This window comes from Seriola aureovittata, chromosome 14 (assembly GCF_021018895.1).
Source record: "Seriola aureovittata isolate HTS-2021-v1 ecotype China chromosome 14, ASM2101889v1, whole genome shotgun sequence".
In the NCBI taxonomy this organism is placed as follows: Eukaryota; Metazoa; Chordata; class Actinopteri; order Carangiformes; family Carangidae; genus Seriola; species Seriola aureovittata.
The window spans coordinates 22,028,420-22,056,030 of NC_079377.1; the positions used below are offsets into that span (position 1 = coordinate 22,028,420).

At 41.5% G+C, this 27,611-nt stretch overlaps 1 protein-coding gene across 1 annotated transcript in view; it reads right to left on the reverse strand.

Annotated features, from left to right (window-relative positions):
- Positions 1-938: 938 nt before the first annotated feature.
- bean1 (brain expressed, associated with NEDD4, 1) overlaps positions 939-27,611 on the reverse strand; it is a 47,066-nt gene continuing 20,393 nt past the window's right edge. Inside the window, exons 4-6 of the mRNA XM_056395995.1 lie at positions 16,441-16,644; positions 15,421-15,562; positions 939-5,683 (exon numbers count right to left, since the gene is read on the reverse strand). Of these exons, the coding sequence (XP_056251970.1) occupies positions 5,293-5,683; positions 15,421-15,562; positions 16,441-16,644 (737 nt within the window). The 3' untranslated portion in view covers positions 939-5,292. The remainder of the gene's footprint in view (positions 5,684-15,420; positions 15,563-16,440; positions 16,645-27,611) is intronic.

Here is a 27,611-nt window from a genome sequence, read left to right on the forward strand (position 1 = left end):
GCTGTAGTCAGCGCACATCAGCCTTTAAATTACAGGATGATCATTGATCTGTACTTATCAGGGGCTGCAATGCTTTAGTTCAGTTCTTCATGAGACCAGTGATTCGCTGACACATTTTTCAGCTTCACGTAACACTAGGTGTTACTAAAGAACACAGACGAAAGAATTTAGGCTTCGTGAAGCAGAAATGTGGCAGCGCCAGTCAGTGTGCACTAAGTGAAATACATAAATTGCTGCCCTCAAGTAAAAAGAACAAGTTTTCCTGATTTGCATTTTATTTCCCACATGCCATCAGTACTTACACTGAGAAGAAATGCAGTCACACCACAGTCCTCACCTGGTCAGATACATGACTGACAGGTCATTCAGACTTCACTTTATAGCTCTGATATCAATGTGGCCTTCACCCCTTCATATGTTTTACGTATGTTTTTACCTACATGAGTAAATATAACCACATGAAACCATTCCTGTGCACTGATTGAACTATACAATGTAATAGGATTTGTTTTTTCCTTTGGGGATTGAGAGTCTCTTTTTAGCTTATCCTTGTTGTTTCAGTGATACATGTGAGCAAATAAAAGCTTTGTTAACATCACAGTACACAACGCAGTGTTTAGTGTGTGGTGTTGGAAATGCAGCTAAACAAAGGATTAGTGGCTGCAACTACAGCTGCCCAGCGAAAAAAATATGCCTCATAAAATCAGTTGTTCTTCTCCTGCGGGATCCGTGTGAAATAGAAATTATACATGAACAAAGATTATACCTTCATACACAAAAAAGAAGATTTTTGTAACTTATTTATAGGAAAAAACAAACAAAACAAAAATAGGATACAGGATACATACAGAGCTCTCCTTTCACCTATATGTGTGTGTGTCTATGTGTGTGTATGTGTGTGTGTGTTTCCAGCTTGTTCAAAATCAGCCACTCACTGATTGATATAAGAGCTCAGATTTATTCACTCTTCTCTACAGAAGAAAATATTTACCAAAATCTCTAATACAGAACATAAAGAAACATTATTAACCACTGTTCCTAATATATACATGAAGTTTGTTGTCTCGAGAGACAAAGAAAGAAGAGCAAGGAGGAAATGTGGGGAGTGATACACATGTAAGACAATTACACACCATTTACTTACAGAGAATGCACCTATACGAAACAGTGCTATCCTAGCTGAAAAGAAAGTAATATGTGAACATGTGCTGGAAAATACTTCTCTCTAGTTGGACTAGGAAAGGAGACACACTCATGTCTTTAATTAACAAATTCTAATATAATACTGACATGGTGATCTTTACATTTTACTCTTCCTCTAATCTAATAAAGCCTTAAAATACCCCTCACTTTATACAAGCACGGCAAAACACACCCAGGGGATCGTACTGTTTTATTCAGCATCCAGCCTCTTGTGTGTGTGTGTGTGTGTGTGTGTGTGTGTGTGTGTGTGTGTGTGTGTGTGTGTGTGTGTGTGTGTGTGTGTGTGTGTGTGTGTGTGTGTGTGTGTGTGTGTGTGTGTCTGTGTGTGTGTGTGTGTGTGTGTGTGTTGTTAAATAGATGAGTGATATATTGTAGTTCTGCAGCACCCTCTGGTGGACGATGGGTAAAAAAAAAGTGTATAATGTAAAACTACATTTGTGACAGTCTGGTTTGATCTATCCGCTGATGTAGATTTTCAACATACAAACATGGGAATTTGTGGAGATACACATGAATTCATTTTACTTAATGATGAACACTGACTAAAAGGAGAGCAGTGTGGAAGCGTGTGGGAGTTTTGGGAATAGGTGTATTCATGATTTCATTTGATTAATTTTTCAGATTCTCTGTAAAACTCGGCCTTTTATGTGTCAGACAGAAGCGTCTTCTTTTCATATTTTTACTCTAACTGGCGATGGCTTTTTTCTCAAACTCAAAGTACTGTATCTCTTGAATCTGAAATGAGGCGTGTATCATTTCATACGTCTAAAATATATATATTTTTGTTTGTTTGTTTTGTTTTTCTCAAACACTACTAGTAAACCAAATATAGTAGAGTTACTAAATAAATAAAATAACATAAAAGCATCGTTACAGTTTCAAGGTTCTGGTCATACCTTAAAACCATCAGGAGCAGGTTTTAATGTAAAATTGAATATTGATACAGCAATAATTGCTTTGTCTACTTCATACTTTCCAAATTCAAAAAGCTAATTCTGGTGCTTATTGTGTTTTCTCTTGTGGAGACATTATTATTGCAGGACTTGGCCGATGCTATAATGCTATTTCTATGTACTGTATAAATGTACTCTGACTATATTAGGCCTGCTGTCATGCAGCTGCGTGCACTACATGTGAGGTCTTTTCATGTCCTTCATATTTTGTGTAATTTGATGAGAACCATTAAAGACATGAGATTCTCTGATCACCTGTTAAATCCTACTAGTTTGATAAAATGCTATTCTATTATACTGTATATACATATCATTTTACACCCATAACTAATTAGCCTAAATTTACTTACAAGCCAATTAATTCTAAAATAATCCTTTATGTGTAGAACAGTTACAGTGGCAGAGAGTGAAAATGAGCGACGCTTCAGTAGCAGATGAAATGAAGTTATGTCTTTGTTTTGAACTGACTGTGCTTAAAAGAAAATGGCTGTGGGCATTACAATAGTAATTTCTAAAGATTCCCTGAATCCTGCAGGGAGAAAAGAGTGAGGGAGGAGGGAAGAAGAGAGAAACAGACAGAGGGGAGAACAGAGAGTTCATGGTTCATCACAATATCATCAAAAGAGTTATTAACATTTGTACTAAAACCGACTACATCATGACTCTGAATGGAAACAATTCAAAGCAAACGCTGGGGCAATAAATGAAAGGTTGTGACTCGGGCAGTTGACCACTCGACTTCAGCTGCCAAACTGAACCAAATGATAAACGAAGCTGATCATTGGAACAAACAAGATGTGTCAATCAAATCTGTCATCACGACTTATTTATACAGGGGTTCAAATAGTGAGAAGATCTTCCAAACCACATCAGGAAACCAAAACTTCATGACAGAACCAAACATTTAACAGTGCAGAGCACTGGAGTCATTGCATTGAGATTATTATATTATGGCTACAATGTTCAAACTAACAGTCTGAGGGCTATTTATTTAATAGGCACATCTTTTAACACAAAGACAATGTCACATAAGGACCATTTTCTACATTGAGGAACAAAAGTCACAGAACGAACCAACCTGGACGAGTTATTCTAAAATCATAAGCAACATTTGCATCGTTATTAAAGCTTCGCCTCAGATGACTTCCCGCTTCAATAACTGGTGATGAATGGTGATGTGTTGTCTACAGGTCTTAGTGTCTCCAGGTTTTTCCCTCCTCACACCTTGTTCGCACATTCCTCTCCTGCTTCTGTCTTTGTCAAAATATTTTAAACAATGTAAAAACACGGAGAGCTTCGAGGGTCTCGGTTGGCTGCGGTGGAAGTGTTCAGCTTCTGCACCCACAGCAGTGAACAGCTGGTTACATCTTTAATGTACACATGGCGCCTGGATTATATTTGTCTCCAGTGCGTCAGACATGAGATCGATTTGTACAGTCATGCTGTTGTTAAGGTGAGGCGACCGACACCTCTTAATAAGAGTAAAGAAAAGTCTGTGGTTACAACTAATTAAATGTATTTGTTGAGGAATAGAAGCTTCTTTTGCAAATTTGCTCAATCTAAATATTTTTGACAGGAATTAATTTTCCCCCTTAAAAATAAAATTTTCAATGCAATTAATTTGTTTTTGATCAGGAGCGATACATCCCAAAAAATTGTGTTTGGATGTCGATCTGTTTACAATAGACATGGAATGACTGGTCAGTTAATCAATTAGTAGATTGAAAAAATAAGTTGATAACATTTCTACTAATTTGAAAGTAGACTGAAATCTTTGGGTTTTGAGGCGTTGATCAGACAAAAACCAGCAGTTTGAAGACGTTACCTCGAGCTTTAAAACAACGCAAACGGCATTTTTCACTAAATGTAAATATTGAAAACAACAGTATCTAGATTCTTATTCCTGTCACATCTCCAGTTGTTGCTTATGCAGGTTAATAACTGTGGAGATGTTTGGAAAACTCAGGCCAAGATTATTCTTTCACAAGGCTGGAACCAAAAGACAAAAAAAGACAGAAGCATCCGTCTCTCCGGTGAACGGTGTGTTGACAGTTTCTACAGTTTCATGTGTAACTTCTCTGTTGCATCAACCCCCAACCCCCCGTCAAGGGGGGAGGGGCTCCGAGCTACATTTTGCTGCTGGGGTCCAGGTACAGCACTGATATTAAAACCAGAGCCCTTGACAGAAGTAGTTACGACAATGTGTGCGACGGCGGACTGGTTGAAACCCCCTCTCTGGTGATGACAGATGTACAGTATGTTGCAAAACATTTCACGGTGACTTCCTCATCATAGTGCATTGCTGAAGGAGACAAACATATACGACTGGAAAGAAGGGGACTGTTGATGATTCACTCTTCTCGTCCAGGATTTTATGGCCACAATCATTTCGTTACAGAGTCATTCCTCTTACCACTGGGATACTAAATGTTCACACACTGCTGAGACGCACTGTTCTCTTACACAACACCAGAGCTAAGTGTAACTTCATTCAAAACATCATGAAAACATACCGACAGGTGAGGATCAGACCAAAATAAATGGGAGAGGGGGAACTCTGTGTGCTTGTGTATACCTAAAAAAAAAAAAAACACTACTAAAAACCACATTGATGTTGTTCACACTCTCTCTCCTACACAAGAAGTCGGCTTCCTGTCGTCTACAGTGCGGTGAATCAGTGTTAGTCTTTTAACTAACTCCAAACACGTGTCTCTTAGATCCGTCCTAATTCAAGAAAAAAGAGATTAACAGTCAAGACGCGGTAAAACTGAACCAGACAATAGTGTTATTACCAGATGGAGTCATTGTCCAACGGAGCGTCGCTCGGATGACAAACCTTTTTAGAGAAGTTGTCTTTCTGGAAACTTTACGGTACAACACAGTCAGACGTGAGTTTTTATTTTGTCCGGAAACAAACTGTAGGTTGAAAGCTGGAGTCCCGGCTTCATGTCAGTCCGCTGAGATGCTGACGTTCAGCCTGATTAGGTTTTAGCAACTGTGTGGAAAATGTGTACATCTCGTTAGTGTCCATTGTTTGGTGTCCCAGCCGCTCCGAACAGCCATTTTGTGCCCCACATCACAAGTGATTCAACTGGGGACAACCAACGGCGCAGGTGAGAGAAACAAATTAATTGTCCTACAAGATCTGGCTCGCCCCGGGTTGCTGGGAGCCGCCATCGTCCCCCCGCTCTGACTGGTGTTTATAAAGGTCACATGGCATGAGAGGGATGGGGTGTCCCTGCTCGGCCAACACTGACTCGTAAGGCGGTGCCGCCTCCAGCGGGAAGGAGATGGATGCGATGTGTTGGTGCTCGTGCTCCTGCAGTCCCAGCGCGTAGTGGGAGGGGGAGAACCAGCCGGCGCCGGCCGAGGTCTCTCCGCAGTACGGAGAAGGATCCGGACCGGTGTAGCTTGGCTGCTCCTCCTGCTCCGGGCCTCTCTGACAGGGGTCCAGTAGGGAGTAAGGAGGTGGGTCATCTGTAGGTATGTAGATCTGAGTCGAACCAGGGCCAACACACTCATCGTAACTATGGAGATTAAAACAAAAATGAGGCGAAAATTAATTTATTTTATTTTACTTTCCTCTGTGGTTTGGAAGTCGGCAGCATTTTATGTCACAAGAACATCAGCAGATTATTTATCAGAATATTGAGAGAAAATCTTTATAATCTTTTGTTTTTTTACTCCTCAGCACCGTCAGTCGGAGCGGTGGACACGGTAAAACGCCTTGACGGAACTTCTTCAAATTTGGAACAAACATTCACTAAGAATCGAGGATGAACTGAATAGATTCTGGGGGTCAAAGGTCACGGTGACCTCACAGAATGGCGTTATGACCTTGTGAACGCAATATCCCTGTAACGCTTGGAGGGAATATCTTCAAATTTGGTAAAAACATTCACCTGGACTCACCGGCCAACTGACTACACTTTGGTCTAAGGTCAAAGGTCAAGGGTCACGGTGACCTCACAAAACATGATTTTGGCCTTTTGAACGCAACATCTCCAGAACTCCTGAAGATAAATCCCTTCAAATTTTACATGAATGTTCACCTGGACTCAAGGACGAACTGATTTAACTTGGTGGTCAAAGGTCAAATGTCATGGTGACCTTCAGAAAACACTTTTGACTTCACACAGAAATTATGACCAAATTTCACACACATGGTTAATATTTTATATGATTCTGGATAAACAGGGATGTAACCTGATTCTAGTCTTAGCAGTAGAGGCAGAGAGAGAGTGTGTGTGTGTGTGTGTGTGTGTGTGTGTGTGTGTGTGTGTGTGTGTGTGTGTGTGTGTGTATGCTGTGTCACAGCTAATTTTATGATGTGCTGACAGCTGTCCAGTTTCATCTGTCTCCACCCTGACAGGGACACAAAAAGGAAGAAAAATGACATTCAGTGAAAAATATTATGTAACGGCATCTTAAAACATCACCTGCTTTCACACCCACTCGTTTGCACGCACACACATTTGTGACATATTGGACCCTGTGAACACACAACAAAACAAAATCCTGTTAGAAGCATCAGTTTCACATGATGATGCTCCTCAAACCCAAACCACATTTCCCATAACTCCTGCTATCCGTCTCTTCTACACCTCTGAGTCCTGTCAGATCTGATGCTGCTGCATACGTTTTAAACCCACTCTTAATGGTGTGTCCAGTATCGTGGTGATTAAAGGAATATGCCACATTTAATGTAAATTATGTTTTAAATTGATGTGAAAATGCTGCATGTTTCACCATCAACATGGATTCCAACCAGCAGCAGCAGCAGCCTCATTCACAACACACACACACACTCACACACACAGCCTCCTTTCTGCTGTTTTGGCACACTTCCCTGATGAACTCCTCCAGGAGCCCAAGAGGTCAGGTTTCTACCGACCTCCTCCCACCTCCACAGAGAGGAGAGCGAGAAAGGGAGAGAGAGAGAGAGGGAGGGAGAGAGAGAGAGAGAGAGAGAGAGAGAGAATAGAACACATAAAATAGAACAAAACGAAATAGAAAACAGAATTATAAAATCACAGTGTGCCTGCATGTGCGTATGTGTGTGTGTGTGTGTGTGTGTGTGTGTGTGTAGAGCTAATGGTAGAGATGATGGTGGGGAATAGGAAGCAGTAAATCAGAGTAACTCAATCAGCGCAGTGGTTAACTATATCAGTCTGGTACCATAGTGCTGCAAGTGTGTGTGTGTGTGTGTGTGTGTGTGTGTGTGTCTCTCCACTGTTTCTGTCTTTCTTTTTATTCATGTTTACTTTCTCTGTTTCCTTCACTTCCCTGTGCAAGTGTGTGTGTGTGTGTGTGTGTATGTATCAGATATTTTAAAACAGTGTTAGAGTGTGAGTGTGTTTCTGCGGTTTTATTCTTAAATGTGTGCGTTTGCAAGAGAGAACGAGGGCGGGGCGAGTCTATTTTAGCCTCAATGTGAGGACGAGGCTCAGTCAGAAAGACCTAATGTCCACACACACACACACACGCACGCACACACACACACACACACACACTACATAGTTATATCAAATGTGACCCTGTACGTCTGATCTAATCTAAGATCCTTTTACAAAATCATCACTACAGTGAAAATCAGTGTTTGTTCTTTAGTGTCGCACTTGTTAATTAGTTAATTGCTACTTACTCATTTATGTAAACAAACCAGACAGAACAAACATTTTCTAAATAAAAACCTCGGCACAGAACTGGTTCATATTTAAATCCCAGTTCAAGCTGTGAACAAACCAATGGGGACATGAGGACACACAGGGGACTGAAGCCACTGCTAATGGCAATGAAAACTAATGCAGATTTACTGACTTCTTTCATGAGGTGTTTACACTCTTAACTGCGCTTTTAAACTCAGTATCTCCAGGACAATGTTGAGGCTTACAGTGTCATTACCATGTTGTGACTTCATTGTTTCATTCCAAACTGCAGTGATCTGTTTTTGTGAGAAGATTTTTTTTTTTTTTTTTTTAGAGATGATGATTGCAGCAGTCTGAATTTTACATAATCTCTCCCCCGGACACCCTCACACACCTACACACACGGACACAAATCAAAAGACTGGGGGCAGCTACATGTTTTTTTTTCCGTGCTGATTATTTTCTTCTGCTTTGGGAAAACTGACCTCAAACATTCATGCCAATGAGGCGTGTTGAGGTGAAAATTGGAAACGGGGAAGCGGCGTGCGCGGCAGGGCGAGGGTGTTTCAGAGGTGTCATAACACACTGTAAATCCCTGTGTCTTTGGTCTCTCAGGAGTTATGAGCTCCTCCGCTCCCCCGCCGCCTTTCGGCTCCGTGTGTCTGTGCTTCTGCAGAAACCTCACACCAGATAATGAATGTGGTGTTTTACACTTTTGTGTGCTCTGCTAACGTGTGTGTGTGTGTGTGTGTGTGTGTGTGTGTGTGTGTGTTAGCGAGGTGTGGCTGAGTGAAAATAATTCGTCCCCTCTGAGACACACGCTGGGAGTTAGGGCCGGGAGTTACACAAGTGCTTCTGTTTATCTGTCGGTCTGCGTTTGAATCTGCTGCCTGTTTCTGTTTAAGCTCCCGACACGTCACATAAAATACCCTTTAAATAAAATTTTAAATAGCTAGTCCTTTAAGGAAGTTATTATTACTCAGTAGCAAATAACAAAATAACAAGTTTCATGCTGCTGCTGTCCTTGTTCTAACAAGGTGAAGTTCTTATATTTGTTCTGTTTATAAAAATGTGTTGGGTTACTGAGCGAGTGAGCAGTCTCTCCTCTCTCTCTCTCTTCTTCTCTGCTTCTATACCCTCTTCTTTTTTCTTTCCTCCTCTCTTTGTCTCGGCCCTGGATCCGCCTCTCTCTCTTGACTCTCTTTTTTTATACAGGCAATGACGAGGAGAATCAATAGATCCAAGTCTTGATAAATGTTAGCTTGGCAAACAACTTCTCTATGAGGAGTAAATTTAATTGATTTATTTCTTCTTGCTGATGAAGCAGCTATACCTAAATAAAAATTTCCAAAGGCAAATGACAATTACCAGGTGCACACGGTTAAGTGAATCCGAGGTGCTCCAGAAATTAAACTGGTCAACTGTCGTCAAAGGGAAGCCTCAGTGGGTCCCAGTGTGAATCGAAAATCTGATCTGAATTTTCCTTTTAGCAATATTTCTTACTTAGATATGCGCTAACTAATAAAAGCTTTTAGCTGCATCGTCAGCTGAAGTTTGTGCACCATAAATAAGAAAGTCTGCATGTTGTTTTCATATGCTTTATTAATCAATTTTATTTTAAACAATGAATCAAATGACTTTGCGTATTGTAACGTGGGAGGGGTCTCAGATGATCCCACAGAAGATTATTGCCGAACTCTGCAGTTCTATATAAGTTTTCAGCCTTTTTAACAAGACGAGAGGAAGCGGTGTGACATTGATATAGTGCTGCAAAACCACTTGAAGAAACTGCATCCCTCTTCTTACCAACAATCTCGTGTTGACTTCCTTTAACAATGACCACGATCTTTCCCTGACTCTAAACCTCAATGGATATTAATATGATAGAGAAGGAGGTTGAAGTCGGATACGCACGGGTCAGTAGAGAGGGAGGACCTCTGGCATGTGTTCATGCGCTGGTTGTGACGCTCTACAGATCTGGACACAGGACAGTTCTAGCTACAGCGTACAGCATATGGTCCTCGGTGTGTGTGTGTGTGTGTGTGTGTGTGTGTGTGTGTGTGTAGGTCTATGTGTGTGTAATGTTGGCATGTCCTTGCTCTTTACCAGTGTGAGAGGTACTTGCCTGTGGAGTAAGAGAACCATATAGATGCTGCATTCACAGGTGCGTGTGTATTTATATACACACATATATACTATGTGGCTCGTGCCAAAGCTGATTTGATTTCTCAGCATAAAACAGCTCACGGCATGAAGTCTACAGTCAGATTTAACCTTTCAAAAGAAAGTTTTAGGTGAAATTTAACAGGTTTAATCAGATCACATCGCTGCAGCTTCCAGAAAATAAAGGTCACGTGTCTCCTGTTGCTGTGTTCCTGTGCTGTAAATCTATCTGTGTTAATTTTCCCGCTCTCAATCTTTACACAACCTGCATGTGGCAACATCACTTTCACTCTACAATATGACAGGAACACATGGCAGATTCGAGTGTTGTTCCTGCGATTCAATTGCTGCGCGTCCATCACTGCTCTCACCTTCTCCGTCTTTCATTTTCACTGTCACTTGTGCTGTTAAATCCTGATGCTGCCCAGAGTTATCCTTCCTCCAGAGCTTTCTCTGTTCTCTGACAAAACTGCCTTGAGACACCCTGACCTGAAAACACTTTTTCCTTTTCTTTGTCAGTGACACTGAGCATTAGTGTCACACAACATGACACAGCAACAGGAAACAAGGAAATTATTCTCCTGCTGAACAGGTCGTGAATCTTTTTAATAATGCTACGTACTTGTCTACTTTTTCAATGTGATGTGCGTCTATCAACACACATGAACATCTGAAGGCAAAAAAATGATTTCAGATCAAATCCCACATAAAGTCTCACGACCTGCAACTTTGATGTTGTGGTTCATCCTGCTTCCTCTCATCAGCTTCCAGCAGCAGTCAGCTGTTTCCCTGCAAACGTTCATGAGCTCACTGTCAGCTAACGGTGCAATAAACAAACAAAACATTTTAGGAGACAGCTCTCCTATGGGAATATCCCGCACGTTGAGAAGTGACGCTACAGCGGTTCCCAGTGACGACGGTCGGGCCCTGATCAAGCATCCGTACGTGAGGACGTGTCGGTCCTGTAGTGGTTTGTCCGCAGACCTAATGATGTGTTGTGTCAGAGGGTTCGGATTCAGACAGCCTCTCTAGCGTGGACAAAATAGATTTCAAATCCAGCTTTTAAACAACAGCAGCACTTCTTCTTCTGTGCTGTTAATGTAGGTGTCTCGATTTCTTGCTGAGGGAAATTCCTGTTACAATCATGTGTTTTCTATCACGCCTGGAGCACAAACGAACCCAGTGACATCTATGACCTTAGTAACGACCGTACAGAGGTTAAACACTTGAGTCTCCACACCAGTCACAGAACTGAAGAACGTCTTTCTTGCTGAGACTTCGCTCCAGTTGCTTTCGATTCAACCATGACGTGGATGACTGAGAGTCCTCACAGACATTTTCTAACAAGATTACACGCTCATTCATTTTCATAGATAGATGCATCATATATATATAACCACATGATTTTACAATGTTGTTAAATTGTTAAAGACAAAGACACTCATTATCAAGCAGTTTAGCCTGGAGGAGGAGGTGAACGTGTTTCCTGTCTACATGTGTCTGAGAACATTGAAAACAACAGGATATGTGTGTATAGGCGGAGTTAAGGAGGATGTTGTGATGCACAAAGAGAAGAATAATGAGTCTTTAGATGAGAGAAACTCAGGCCGGGTCATCTTGACATTTTGATTGAAATCATGTGTTAGTTACAGCTGGTGTGTGTTGCATCAAATTACTATAAGAACCGAGGAGGAGACGGCCTCTCCTCAGTCAACAAATATCTATCGATAATACGAATATTGTGTCAACTGGTATTTGAGTACCATCTGTACTGCACAAGAACTGATTTTCAGAGTAAATGTTAATGTCGCTCTGTCACAGGTTCGCCAACAACAACTTTATTGGGTGTTTACAGTTTGTTGCACTGCCCCAAAGTGGCCACACAATTAATTAATGCTGCTTTACAGTCTCAATTAATGAAATTGACAAGACTGACACCAGCAGTCAACACACATCTTTCTAAATTCTGTGCAACAGTTTGCTTCCACTTGCTCCCTTATATTCTTATGCAACACTAATCAGAAGGGAAGGTGTGTGTGTGTTCGCTTGTGTGTGTGTGTGTGTGCGTGTGTGTGTGTGTGTGACTGTGCATGTGTGTTTGCCAAAGCTTGCCCAGCTTCTCCCCAAGAGGAAGCAGAAGCTTTCAGTCTCCACAGGTGAGCTGCTGATCCATGAGTGTGAGTGAGTGTCGGAGAGAGAGAGAGAGAGAGAGAGAGAGAGAGAGAGAGAGAGAGAAGGTGTCTGTGTGTGTGTGTGTGTGTGTGTGTGTGTTCGTGTCGGAAGCACAACGTTCACAGTCTCAGTAGGTGAGCTGTTGATCTGAGTTCTCTGAGTTTCCCTCAACCATCTGTGGCCCCCCCCCCCCACACACACACACACAGACACACACACAGACACACACACAGACTCTCTGCAGGATCATCACATGACTGCAACTACCTGCTTGCTGACAGTGTACCAAACAACAACTTGCCAGCATAATGGTAAACAGAATATGTGATTGGTATGTACGTACATTATGTGTGTGTGTCTGTGTGTGTCTGTGTGTGTGTGTGTTGGCTGCCGTCCCGTCGTCCGGTTCTCACACAGGCTGTCCAGAACACTCTGGTTACCTGCCAGAGCGCTGACGTAGCTCGCTAGCTCCCCTTTCTCTCTTCTTGTCCTCTGCTTTCATTTCCTTTTTCTTTCCTTGTCGTGACGCCGGGACGTTGTTTACTGTTACACTCTCTCAGGTTTCTACTGCTTCAACTGCAGTGAGAACAGTGTGTTTATGGTGCCTGTCCTGTCCTGCTAATCAGCACGTTAAGGATTTTTCATGAACACTGAATGGATTCATCAGAAGTCAGGTGGTAGCCGTGATTGAAGATGGGAACATCCTCTTGGCCCACATTAGTCCCTGCAGCACCAAGCATCATTTAAACACCACGGCAAACCGAACACCCGCTGCCGACCAGGTGTGTCCCTTCCCAGATGATGTATTTTTCCTGCAGGATAATTCATTTTAACTGTGTTGCGAGATAGCACCGAGGACATGACAGGAGCTTTGGTTTAGTCCCCAGATCACACCCCTCCAGCACAGACCCTCAGCCTCGCATTCAACATGATGAATGTTTGGCCAAAAAACTGCAAGAACTGTGCAATAGGCCGACTATTATATCAGCATGAATCAAGATCCATATGGAACATTTCCAGCACTGTGTTGAATCCCACGGGACCTCGAAGCACATGAGCTACGTGTAGCTGCGATAACATGGCTGGTGTGTGAGGAAAAGAAAATCGATCACACTGTTGAGGTGACTGGCAGTCGGAGCACTTCCATAGACTGTAAATAAAGATGGACGCAGCCTCCGTGACGTCACCCACAGGTTCCTTCTGAAGAGCGGTTTTGTGGCTCAGAGTGAGCTGCTCTGCTGTCGCCATCTTGGCAGTGCCTGACTCCGCCTCACTCCCAGCTAATCCAAAAATGGGCAAAGAGGAGGGGCGTGTGCGGAGCAGAGACTTCGTGGCGCTCTCACGCACTTGTCACTCACAGTGACCACGCCCTCAATTATGCAGTACTATAGGCTTTAATAAAATTTAAATGGTTGTGTTATATGAAAATTCATCCCTTGTACAGTCGTCATGAAGGAGGAAATTAGCTATAAAGACCAAAACAGTTTTTTGTACCAGGCTGTAAACATTTCTGCTATGTATTTGGACATTTTAACATGGGAGTCTATGGGGATTGACTCATTTTTGGAGCCAGCCTCTAGTGGCCATTCAAGGAACTGCAGGTTTTGGCACTTCGGTGTTGCTTTCATTTTTCAGCCGCTTGAAACTGGACCTGAATAATCAATTGACATATATGTCCATCATGTTCTCTACATGTTTTCCCATCATTTAAGGTTTGACTGGTACACAAATAATTACGTCATCTTCTTGAGCCACAACATTTCAATGGAAATCTAACTTTATAGCACCTTGGTAAGAAGCATCAACCACGCATTAAATTCTGTAATCACACCACCAATGGACAGAGGTAAATCTAAACCTGATAAAATATTCAGCTGGTGAAACTGATTCACTTCCAGATTCTGGTTCAATGTTAGATGAATTCATCAACTATGGCACAGTGTTTTGTTACCAATTGTGCCAATGAAGAAATTGTAAATTTGCCACCACTGACTAGCTTCTTTTCCTGAGGCTCATGGGAATCACAACAGCTAGAGCCATCTGCCATAACAAACTGGTGGACAATCAATCATGATGTCTCATAAACTGAATTGAAACAATCAAAACTCTTGACATTACATAAACCTGATGCATAGTTAGATTATCCAGGAGACTCCTGTGTTTTTACGTTGATAAATATTGAGGATATCGATGCAAGAAAGCTTTTGAATGGGATTTTAATAAACCTCAAATCGATCAATTTGGGTAAAGTGAGTGTTTCTAAGGCAGAACAAGGAAAAGACTAAAGCACACACACACACACACACACACACACAACACACACACACACACACACACACACTCTGCACGGGTGGGATGTATGTGAATTATTAAAGTTGCCAATTAGACCAGCTGACATTTAGCTCAAAAACACCATGACATTGGCCTTTAGCAAGCTCTTTCTTTCTCTCATTCTGTCTTGCTCTCTCGCACACGCACGCAGACACACACACGCGCACGCACACACACACACACACACACACACACACGCACACACGCACGCTCATTCCTGCACCTTCACAAAGGGCACCACAGGTAGCAGTGCTCTCTAATAAATGAATTACCACAGAAGGAGGGTCAAACCAAGTGAACAGAGAACAGTGGGGGACATGGGCTGAACTGTCAGTTATATTTTATATTTGACATTTGACATAATTGGCAAGAGGAGGAGTGGTCCGCTTTCTTATTTTACCAACACACTGTAACTTCTTGTAGATGAAGAAAGGCTCAACATTTGATTTTTAGCTTAAGTGTCATCAGAAAAACCAACTGAAAGCTGTTGTGCTTCGGCTGTTAACGCTCCGATGACGTAGCGGAAAGTGTTAGCGCCCAATCAGATTGAAAAAGCAACAGCCAACGGGAAAAGTCCAACCCTCGGCCGACCAACTCTATCACTCACTCACTCAGTCGGTCGCAGACATTTGATAAATAAACATACCAGGAAAGAAAAGACAAGTCTTGCTGAGAGTTAGATGAGGAGACTGAGATCTTCCTCTGGTCTGTAAGCTACATAAGTTACTGTCAGCAGCCCGCTAACCTAGCTTAGCACAAAGAATGGATAAAGGGGGAAACAGCTAGCATGGCTCCGTCCAAAGCTTCTCCAAGCTCGTCAAAAGCCCTGTAATTAACACAGAAGTCTTGACAAGAAACTGATTACATGTATGTCAAATCGTTAATTCAAAAACTGGATTTTGTGCCCGAACACTGAATACTGAGCTACCTTAGATTCACAAAGCACTTACCGTGGAGGCGAGTCTGGGTACAGGCTGTTGACCTGCGATAGTGTCTCTCTGTATGAGTCAAAGTCTAAACCAGGAGGAAAGTCTTCTAAGCAGGTAGACCTCAGTTCTCCCACTGAGCCTCCATAGGAAAAACCATCTGGTCCTGCAGAGACAGAGACGAGAAGTTATTGCTCTGTTCAAATGGGACTTATCATCTCGGGGCATCCAGTAGTATTACAGTAATTGAGGCGATGGACTGCATTTCTTTTTATCCCGTACAAATCTTTCATATGTAATTTGTTTTCAGAGCAAACAAGACTCCAGTCGATGCATCTTATACGATGACCGATAAAAAAAAAAAGAAATGAGATAACAGCAGGCCTTCAAAGGGCAATGAAATGGATGAGGCAATTTGTTTTCCTTTCCGTCCATTTAAAGTCCTGGCAGCAATTATTGTTTAATATTTGTTTAGTGTCTTGAAATATTTACATTCTCTTGGGAAACTGAAAACCTGCTTAAGACTTTGGAAGAAAGTTAGGAGCAGGAAGGTGTGGGAGTACTGAAAGTCAGAGTAACCTGAGTATTTCATTAGTGAATAAATATCCTATAATAATGAGTTTGAAGCTTGTATTAAATCTTAAATTGAAGTATTATCATAGAGAGTGTTACAGTTTCATTCTACAACGTCACGTATCTCTGACAACTTCTAATTTCTGATAATGAATCTTTTGAATTTTGATTATTTCCACTGAAGGCGACAAACAAAACTTCCCAGATAAGAAAATTAAACTTCTGGCCCAACATATGCCCGGGTCCTCGTCCCAAGTCTGGCCCACATACTGACAGCATCTGACAATCAAGCTGTTTATGGGCCAGATTTGGGCAGTGGAACCGGGCACATGCTGGACCAGAAGAAAACAAGCATGTGGCCCAATGTAATTGCTAAAAAATCCTTGGTGATGGGGAGGGGGAAGATGTCGGGGTTATTAATAAAGCTCCAAGTCGGATCTGTCAGAAAGTCAGATGCAGTTACAGACTGACCGTAGCTAGCTCGGAGGTGTGGGTTTCGGAGTCGACTGTCTTTGCGCAGGCTGCCGACGATGATGGTGATGCAGGAGAGGAAGAGGACCAGACCTATAACGATCCCCGCCACCACCAGCGGAGACACCAGGAGAGACGCCTCCCCTCCCGACTCCCTCTCACTGCGGCAGTCTGGGTACTCCCCATGGCTCTGGTTGGAGCTCACTGCAGGGTGACGGAGAGAGATGGAACATGTCAGGCGTGTGAGTGTGTGTCAGTGTGTCACTGTGTGCGACCATGTATGTTCACATAATACATAATGTTTACATAATATTACACATATTTACAACCCTTTCAATATTCTGTTCAGATCAGAACATGTTCATCTTGACCATTAACTACTAATTAAATGTTTACTGTATGTTAATGTTTTTTTTAAAAATGGAGGATAAAAAATAAAATCTAAGTAAATATTTATAACAAGCTGCATTAATTGATTTTTTTTTTCTGTGGGAGGCACAAAAAACTGGAAACACGTACTTGCTTACACATGTAGCAGACATGAAGCAAAATTATCATTGATTTGGAATTGTGTTGATAGATTTCCAATACTGTTCCAACTCCTGAGGGAAGTATCTGTTTATTTTTTCAGCTGCTATTTATTTCACTATGTTCATCAGGAAGTAATTAATATGGTCTGTTTGCGTTTTGGTGCTGGGCAGGAAGCGTTGTGTGGGTTTATGGCAGCTTTGTCACCGAAAACCTGCCTGTAAAGCCTGTGGTCAAGACTGATGACATCTATCTATCTATCTATCTATCTATCTATCTATCTATCTATCTATCTATATATACAGTGCATCAGGGGGTCGTGTTATGCAACTGCTGTCTTACTCACATGCACATGTCGCACTCACTCCTTATTCCTTCTCCTCTCTCCCCGTCTTCCCAGCTCTCTCTCCCTGAGGACTTATTCCATTTCAGTGTGTGACAGATAATTAGAGCTGGAGTCTAAACACACACACACACAGTCTCTCTCTCAGTCGTCATCGTCATTAGATTACAGAACGATCCTGTTCCTCTCCACTTCTGTTTAATGTCTCATCTGTCTGTTTGCTCTGCCTGTCCACCCTCCGCCTGTTGGTCTGTCTACCCCTTTATCTGTCTTAGCACCAGTCACTCTGAATCTGCCTCTCTGTGTTCACAACACAGCTGAGAGAGCAGAGAGGATGAGACTCACTTTTATTCTTTGTCTTTCTTTTGCTCTGTTCATGCTGCAACCAAAAAGGTTCTGATGCTGTCACTCTCTATATACTGTGAGACTGCATTTCATGTGACTGGCTTAAGATTCAAATAAATTCAAATCAGGAGGTGCATCTCTGACGAGGGGAGAAAGTCAGTCCTACATTATTCAGTCAAGTTCATAATGATGGCATCACGATTCTCTTTGCCTGAGGTAGAGTCACAGGTTACAGGACATGGGTTTGTAGGTTAAAGGTATAATAAAAGAAAAACAAGTTCAAAATTATTTTAAAAAATTGCAGGTTTACGTTCACGTGACAAAGCCCTCTGTGGTAATTATGACTCATGTGTGACGGTGATACAGAGGAGGTCGGGTGGATGAACCCCGAAGGAAAACAAATTTGAAAAACCGTGTCCACGACCGTCGCCTCTAACCTGGACGTAGTATTAATTTGAATCCAAACCACAATGTTTCCCTAACCTTACCCAAATAATAATCACATCAGAAAATAATAATATCATTAAAATAATAAAATAATATAACTTACATGTGTTGTTCTGGTGTGCATGGACCAAAAACATGTTTTGTCATTCAGTTTATTTAATTCGGAGGACCTGCTGGTGACACTGGCTTCAGATATGAGTATGTAAGATGTAAGCAGTCATGTAAGTTATCATGAACACCTGCAGTGTGAGAAAAGCTTTGCAGAAATATCTTGAGTGCAGCGGAAAGTCATTACTCCTCAATTCAGTCATGTTGGAAACAACTTGTGCTTTTCTTGCACTGTTTTTGTAATTTTCACTAAAATTAAGGACTAAAAAGTGGATTTTAAAAATGTGTTTCTTTACTGTGAATTGTAAGATATACAGTTACAACATGGAAAATATGCGTTGTGTTAAATGTACCTTTTGAAACACTTAAGCACTTAAATACATGTATGTGTCTTGATAAGTTGCCCAATTTAGAGAAAACACACCTACGTAACAACGTGAGGTGCTGCAGGACAAAACGTGTCATTCACGCCACTGACTGACCCACAGGGAGACCACATCCTCTTTCTGTCTATCACCGCACCGAATATGAAGCAGGAGAAACAATCAAAACCTCTGAGTGATTTACACTCACAATATCTTTTTCATTTCAGTCTCTGTGCTTCTCTATTGCTCATTTCTCATCTCTTTCCCCCCTTGAATGTCTGCGTCTGTAATTCTGTTGTCCTCAGTAATTTGGTTTCACACAGATTCCCGAGAAGAGGAAAATGTTCTCTCACCCCAAATGATTCCCAGCGGACCTCTCTCCTCTCTCAGTGCCGTCTCCTCTCTCACACACGTCTTTGTCTGCTCCTTCTCCCTCGTCTAACATGATTTTCTCTTCATTTCGCTTCTCATCTCTTTCTCATAAACTCCATTTTCTCTCGTTCTCTCCGGGGGGAACTCACATGGAAATCTATAATTATATAGATTTAGATTCACATAATTTCTAACGCTAGGACACACGCGCACACGCACACGCACACACACACACACACACACACACACACACACACACACACACACACACACACACACACACACACACACACACACACACACACACACACACACACACACACAGTTGCCGGGATTAGTTTCCATCCAAATAGGGCACAAACTTCATCTGGAAAAAGGTTATCACTGTGTGATTTAGAAAGGGGTAAAACAAAATGACATAATTAAAGAGCAGCGACAGAAAACTTGTATATTGACATGTACATGTCATTTATGTTATTTTCGTAACTTAATTTGTTTCTTCTGGTCACTAAAATTGCTTGATGTAACATCTTCAGCCATTTCTGTTTAATGACGCTGGAGATAAAACGAGAATATTACAGAACCTGCAGCAGAAGATCTTTCCTTTACTAACACCAACTTCTGTACCACAATTAAACTTCTTTGTGACAGTATGTTCAGATTCATGGTCATGAGTGGGTGACAAGGTGTGACTCACAGCAATTTTGATTTCAAGGTTCCACTTTTACTCGTAGACTTTGTGATGATCTTTTTACTCTCATTATGACAAACAACTTTGCAGGATATTAGCCCATCTGCATTACCTTGATTGTCTTATTGTTATTGCATTCAATCATAACAAAAACTACAAACTAAACTATATTCAGATAGTCTAACAGGGTAATCCTATAACAGGAGTAACGACCTTCCACTGCAGAAACAAAAAGTTTGCTAACTGACAGCGAACTGTGATCAGTGCACACACGAGACAAGATGCTCCACAGCTGGTTCACTCCATCTGCTCTGCGTTATACCCGCCATATAAACTCAGAGTGTCTTTGATTCAACATCACTCATGCTAATTTGAGGCTTGGTGTGTGTAGTACCTGGTGGTGGATGAAATGTTTATACATTACTGGTAAATAACAAGGCAGGTAATGCAAAGTGATACTGAACTATTAGCGACATTCAACACAGCCACTCGTCTCCTGCTTTCACGGTACATACCTGCACAAGCAACCACCACAACACATGTAGATGTTACAGGAAAATGAAGTTAGCCTGTAACGCTTCACCGATAATAACACATATTAATCTGACGTGACGTGCATGCGCATCTTCATTTTGTAGAACAGCCAATAGGAACTCTGTCTCTCTCTGTGAGAAGACCTGTGATTGGCTGAAGTCTCCTGTGGCGGACTAGGTTTTCTAAAGCCTGAAAACAGAACCAAGAGGAGGTGCAGATGTCTGGTTCGCTCTCAGGCCACTTGAATTACACTATGCTGAAAGGTGATTATGCAATATCTGCTCATTAAAAATGAATGCCTACCCCGGCTTTAAAAGAGATGTGATGAAACTGCTAAAACTTTTTTCTTCTTCTTTTTTTTTTTTTTGCGTTTTCAGCAAAAATCACAACTCACTTCTCATAGACAAAGGAGGAATTTGCTTCTTGTGTGTGGCTGGATGAACTTGATGTCCTGTATAAAGGCCACTGGCCACAACCCCGCCCTGCAAATGTCCTTTTTGTTCCCTCCACCCTCAATGCGATTTAACACACAGGAGGGAGACTTTAAGCGATTCAGAGAGCGGAGTAAGGCTGGAGAGAGAGAAGGCGACCGCACAACAGTTTGGATAGAGCGGAGAAGAGAGAAAGACAGAGAGGGAGAAGATTGTAATAAATGGTGATAGTGTTATATTTCAAAACCCTGAGGGGACAGGACGCAGCTGCAGAGAGAAAGGAGAGAATGAGAGTGAGTATTGGTGACTCTGGATAGCATGAGTCTCAGAGTGTAAAAATATTAGCTTTACACACCCATCCCACGAAATAAATCAGCATAAATGAACAGAGGGAAGCAGGTTAACAAGAAACCTATAAATCTTGAGACATCCAGCATTAGAAAATGTCATGAATCTTCTGTGTCACACTTTATTTGCCTCAATTAAACTGTCCTTCGTGAACATTCATTATGTAACAAAGGTAAACGCAGCACAGTGAGTGAACTGCAGCTCTGAAGGTGGAAGATAATCTGTAGAAAACACTCTTCTCTCACACACACACACACACACATTTTGAATCTTGGTGCCAAACTACCACAAAAACACGAGGAGAAGAAGTTAAATTCATTATTGAAACCCTAACGTCTGGGAATGTACGTCAGCACAGAAAATCTCCAGAGCCAGCATTAAGCAGCTAATTGCGATACTGCATCTTAAGATATTTCTACATTGGCTTCCTCTTGTTAATGATTCAGCGTCCTGCTCAGTGGCACTTCAGCAGGGCTCGTGCTCGCAGGCCTTCTGCATCAGAAACGGCCAGTGACCTCTACGACACTCGATCACTGCTGTATGTATGTGAGAGTATATGCTATACTGTATGTTCATATATAATGAAACAGCAACAGTGGTAATTCACTTTGACAGTTTGTCACTAAAGCTTACCATTGGACGTGCAGCCTCCTCTTACACCATATACTGTGGTGTGCTACAAAAGACCAGTTCATAATCCTGACGCCGACACCAGCCCCGAGTCGACCTGAGGCGTATTTACTGTGGGTTAATAATTCTGCGTTTGTTTTTTCACAGTCAGTTGCGCTTTGACTTCATCGTGTAACAAAGAACGACCTGGTAACACGGTTGGAGTTTTTGCACTGACAGGAAAGATTTCACTCAACTGCACAACATCAGACTGTTTGGAGAGCTGCTGCAGGAGAGATGCATGAAAGGGAACTTTTGGCAGTTCTTCAGTATCAAAGAGCAAGGCCGCCTTTTCTGCTCATGTTGCAGCAACAACCTCGGGGAAAAGAAAAAAAAAAACATTTTACTCCACCGAAAAGCAAAGGGCTGCACTGATGTGATCATGTTGCTACAGGTACCCATGAGAAGAAAATACCCACACAGTGCAGCGTGAGTAATACGTCCATGAGTTTGAAGGCACAGTGGTTTATAACGCTCTGAAAACGAACAATCGTTAGATCCTGCGAGGTAAACGGAAGAAATACACCATTACATTACAAAGTATACTTCTACTACAGATGTGATTATCCAGTGCAGTTCATTATGGCCAGGGCTTAGCAAAATCAACTTTTTTGTTGGACAACGCTGCGTTTTTTTTGTTTTGTTTTTGTTTTTTTTACCACAGCCGCTGCGTCAGGACTCTTTCCTGTGCCAATGTAAAGCCTCCTCATTTATGGAAATGAATTGAGAGCCTGCATTTTTCAGTGCAGTGCTGTTGGCGGTCTGAAGGCAGCCCTTTTTTCTCTGGGAGCTGACAAAAGTAATTCTGGAAAATATGAGATATACTGTGGCTAATTGTAGCAGTAGTATATACAAAAGGACCTTGAAGAGAAAAATTGTCTAACAAAAATATGAATTGCATCGTCTGCACAAAATATGTCCTGGAGTTCAACAAGAACAGAATATGTATGCAGTTCAGATGTTAATCTCTAGGGTGAAATTGGTGTTAAAGGTTAACATATAGGTCCTGTATATATGGTGTGTGTGTGTATGTGTGAATTCAGCTTAAGGAGTCACTAGCCGTCATTTATTTTTGGGTGTCACAAGCTATAAAGGTTAAGAGCCTGTGATATTGACTGCTGCTGCGTACGCTGCATCACTTTGTACATTAGCCGCATACATTATACAAAAGCATCAAGCAGCCGCTCAGATTCGATCTGACAGCTTGTCATTATGAGTTACAACCTCCTTCTCTTCAATATGAAATATACCATAGTGCTGGCTGACTGTACGTCCACAGTCGTCGGGTCAGAAAGAGTTCCTCGTGGCAGGACGTTCGATAAGGGACAGCAACAAACTCAACTCGAGCCAACGGCAGCATCTACGTCGATGATCAGCGAGAGCGAAGGAGGAAATAACTGGTGTCTTAAAGGACTATACCAACTATCCCTAAATCTTTTCCAATGATACACATTTTACATGTCTGCCAAGCAATTCCCAAAACATGCTACGCTGTAAACCTACTTACATTTGTGAATGTATTCATGTAGTGTGAAAATCAATGGGAATAGACCTGGAGCAGATTTCTTAAGAATTCAGAAACTCCTCAGGTTTTGTTTTAGTCCTTTTTATCTGTATAGTAGAAATGAAAACAATATAAAACTGTTACTTATTGTGTTTGTAAAAGTTAATATTAGACGATACAGAACTAAATAAATAATTCTATTAAACAGCAGAACCTGACTTAATTGTAAGCCACATTTACATTCAACAACAAACTGTTGAATGGTGGATTGCCTTGTCTAATTAACAGTAAGTACAATTTTTAAACCACTTTGTAATTACTATATATATTATTAGCAGTAAAAGTCCCTTGTGATATATGTTATTAAGTAACCAACTCTAAGGCAGAGTGACACACTGTGGATCCTGAGTTTACAGGAAGAACCAACTCTAACCCTCAGCAACCATCAAGGCATGAAATAATAGATGACTAGAAGTGTTTACTGTATGTAAATGATTGTAATTCTGTACACGCAGAAGCACTGTGCTGTGTGTGTGTACAAGCACAAAATTACAAGAATAAAATAAAATAAAAATATATTTTTTTATGTACTTTATGACCATACGAAAGGCTGAGACGAAGTTGACCTGATACAGTGTTTAGGCCATTCAAACATCTGCTCATGTATTTGACCTTACAAGCCGAGGCAGAGTGTGTGTGTGTGTGTGTGTGTGTGTGTGTGTGTGTGTGTGTGTGTGTGTGTGTGTGTTCAGGAGCAGAGCTGGATCTGATTATATTCTGAACTTCAGTAACCTTTTAGTTGTTACTCTCATTCACTATCTGTTTGTTGTAGGAATCTGCTTCCAATACTTTATATGGACCCCAAGGAAGAGTTGCTGTTGCCAAGACAACAACTCATCATGCAACAAAAAAAAAAGTATTTTCTTTAAAACCAAATCTCTCAGTATTTTCCTCAGTGACCAACTGATCACAAGCTTAAAGAAAAACAAAACAAAAACAACATACAGCACCAGGTGGAAATGTGACGCATACAGTGAGTGTGAACTGTTTAACGTGAGCCCCCACTCCCACCCGAAAACACTAATTTGTTAATGGACAGCATTCATCACATTTGAGACTGAAAGCTAATTAAACTGGTTACACAGAACAATCAGTATCAATGCAGTTAGACCAGGCTGCTCATTATGATGCATTAACCACACAGCTGGATTTTTAAGCCCATCAGCCTAAGTGATATTGAAAACATCTCCACCACAGCATGCAGTCAAAGAATAACAAACAACCCCCCCGCCGCACCCCCACCCCCTCACATTCCTCAAAAGGGAAGGGAAATTATGTTTTTGAAATACTTTAAGGCGTTAACTGTAAAACAGTGTTGACAATACACATTTATTCTTCTAATCTATCTACATTAAAGGATTTGGCCTCATTCAGTATTTTGCTTTATTTGTTGTTTGTTTAATATCTAGTCTTTTCTCCTGTTTGGACCTCTGAGGGTCACAATATTAACATAATTACAACATTAATATGCATCTTAAAAGATCTCTGTGGCAAAATGGGGTTTAATAAAAGAGGTTTCAGCATGATATACACACACATTGTGTTAGTTGAAGTGCATATTTCATATATTTATGGCTCAATAGGGTTTAAATAGGTAATATGTTTGATGATTGCTCTAAAACTTGACCACGAGCACAGTTAAAGGTGTCAAAATAAATCGAAAGCTCTATAAAAGATCAAACTTAAACTTGTCTAATGCTCAGCAGGAAGCTAATAAACCAAGGTCATTGCATCTTTGTCGTTTGTTTCTTTAGCACCAGATGAAAAATCAAGTCAACAAAGGAATGTCAGTATTCATGCAAAGTTTTAGGTTGTAGTTTTGAAGCGAGGCCCATGTTCAAGTGCCCGACCGGCCTGATGTCGTGAGGTCCAGAACATTTGTGTACTCCACATTGTTTTCAATAAGCTGGACAGAAGGTCATGAATCTTGACACTGCTGTGAGGAGCAGCCTTTTCTCTGCTTTCAGGTGTGGACAGCCGACACTAAGCATCATCTTTAGTTCCTCCAAATTTTGCTCATTGTTTGGCGGACTTCAGATGATTTAATATGAGCTCTACTGCCGAGTTTTTCATACCCAGAACGAGGGTTCTTCTGGGACCCGGCTCTTCCCTCTCCTGAGTCACGCCTGTATCTTCTCACTGTTTTTCATCGCAGACTGAAACCCCCTCAGACTGCGGCTGCACCTGACCTGAGCTGGATTTGCATCAGCTAGCACAGGCACTAATTAACCTCTCAGCTGGTGTTGTTATTGTTCCATTACAGGATTATACTTCGTTAACATTACAACTCAAAGAGGGGATTTATTTTAGATTATTTTTTGGCAGGTTGTAAGAGATGATGTGTCCCACAAGGAGAAAAGTTTTCACTTTACTTTACAGAAGTATTGTAAGTCTTCTCTCGCTTACATTTACTGTGGCACTTTTGTGAGTTGCTCTGAATAAGAACGTCTGTGTGTGTTGATGAAAACATAGTGTTTCCTCCATGCATGTGGTTTTTATTCACGATAACTCAGTGACGCCTTGAAGGAACTTCTTCAAATTTGGTAAACACGTTCACATGGACTCAAGGACGAACTGATTACATTTTGGTAGTCAAAGGTCAAAGGTCAAGGTTAGTGTGACTTCACAGAAACACTTTTTAGCCATTAATCAAGACAAAATTTCACACAAATGATTAATATTTTATAGGATGCTGGATAAACAGGGGTGTCATCTGAAACTAGTCTGAGTGGCGGAGGCAGACAACCGCGAGGAGGTAATTCTAGTTTGGAGTGTGTGTATTCAGCATCAGAAGCGGCAGGATGACCTCCAGTCTCTGAACCTCTCGGGACACCGGAGATATTCCACTCCTTGCAGAAACAATGTTGTTCCTCCTTTTCTGACACGTGAGCAGTCTCCACGCTAAAAATATCCCTTTCAGAAAGACTCAAGTAAAACATGACTGTTTCTATTGAATATGCAGAGGTAAGGAACAAGCAAGCATAGGTATAAGTGCAGGGAGGTAAGCACAGTCATGGTTTGCAATTAAATTAAGATTATAATATATATTATATATATATATATAATATACTGTATATAATAATTTCAGTTTTCAGGCTCTTGTATTGGCACTAATCTCAACAGAAGATTTTGTCTCATCAGTAAATCACTCAATTACCTTTAAAAAATAATTAAAAAAACAGCCTAAATTAATAACTTCATACGTGTCAAATGATTCCTACAGTGTCTGTCAATAGCAGGATTTTCAGTAAAAGTGTCTTGATTTGCAGTAGATGTGATTGTGGCTGTGGCATGAGGTGACAGATGTTATCTCCTCACTTGTGCAGCGTGCTGGAAAAGCCTCAACCTTCCTACAGCCTGGTCAAAGGACAACAGTCAAGGCCCAGAGAGAACATCTCTGTCACACGCACATCCTCCTGTCTCTCTCTCCCTCTGTCTTTCACTGCTGCCTCCTTGTTCAGCTTCCTTTGCGCTCTCTGATCCTTCCTGTTGTATTGAACAGATGCCAGGAGGGCTTTGTTGTTGGCGGAGGGAAGAAATCGGCCATTAAACAATCATGTTGAATTACCACTGAAGCAAGGAAAGGAGGAGGAGATGAAGGAGAACAAGACAAGTTAAAACATAGTATATGGCTGGACCGTATCGTAAGCTATTTGCATTCTGTCTACTGTCAGCCGGATTCAGCCCTTCATCTGTTTGCATCTCTCCTCCTCTCTGTGCTCACATATGCAGTATTTTAATACAGCCAAATTCCAAATAAAGCTGTTCTCATTTTCTTGTTTTTTTACGTGGGTCTGAAAAGAAATCTAGTGATCAATGGGGAAACTCCCAACAGTCGCCCGGCCGACCAGTGGTGTAACCTCATCACTCAGTCAGTCTGCGACATTTGTGTTTATAGGGCTGGCCCCGCTGTGGCGGTTCAGCCAAAAGGACGAGGTCCTGAACTCAGAAGTGAAATCACTCACACTAGTGGCGGTGAAATAACCTCCTCTTCTTTAAAGAGCCACTTCACGTCAGGCTAAAGAGCAGTGTTTTCCTACGACGTCAGATGTCTGCTCTCAACAGCAAATTGGGGAACTGTACGAGCATTGCATCTCTTTCGTAACTAACCCCTATGCCTGAATGACCAAATAGTTACTTACTACAACGGACAGATGAAGCCAGAAATGTCAGGGTTTCCATGTCTAAAAAGGGTTCTTTAGGCTTCACTGTAGTTCCTGCATTCAACATCTACTTAAGTGAGTTACTGATTTTAAGGTGTAATTAAAAGCAGTGAATGAAGAACTCAGTTAACATTTGTATTAAGCTACTACAGCGTGTATAGTCTCAATTACTGCGGCGTCCAGATGAGGCCAGCACCAACACAGGGGCGTCAGAGCAACAGCAATAATAATACTGCAAAACAAAACTACGCCTTTGGCAAAGT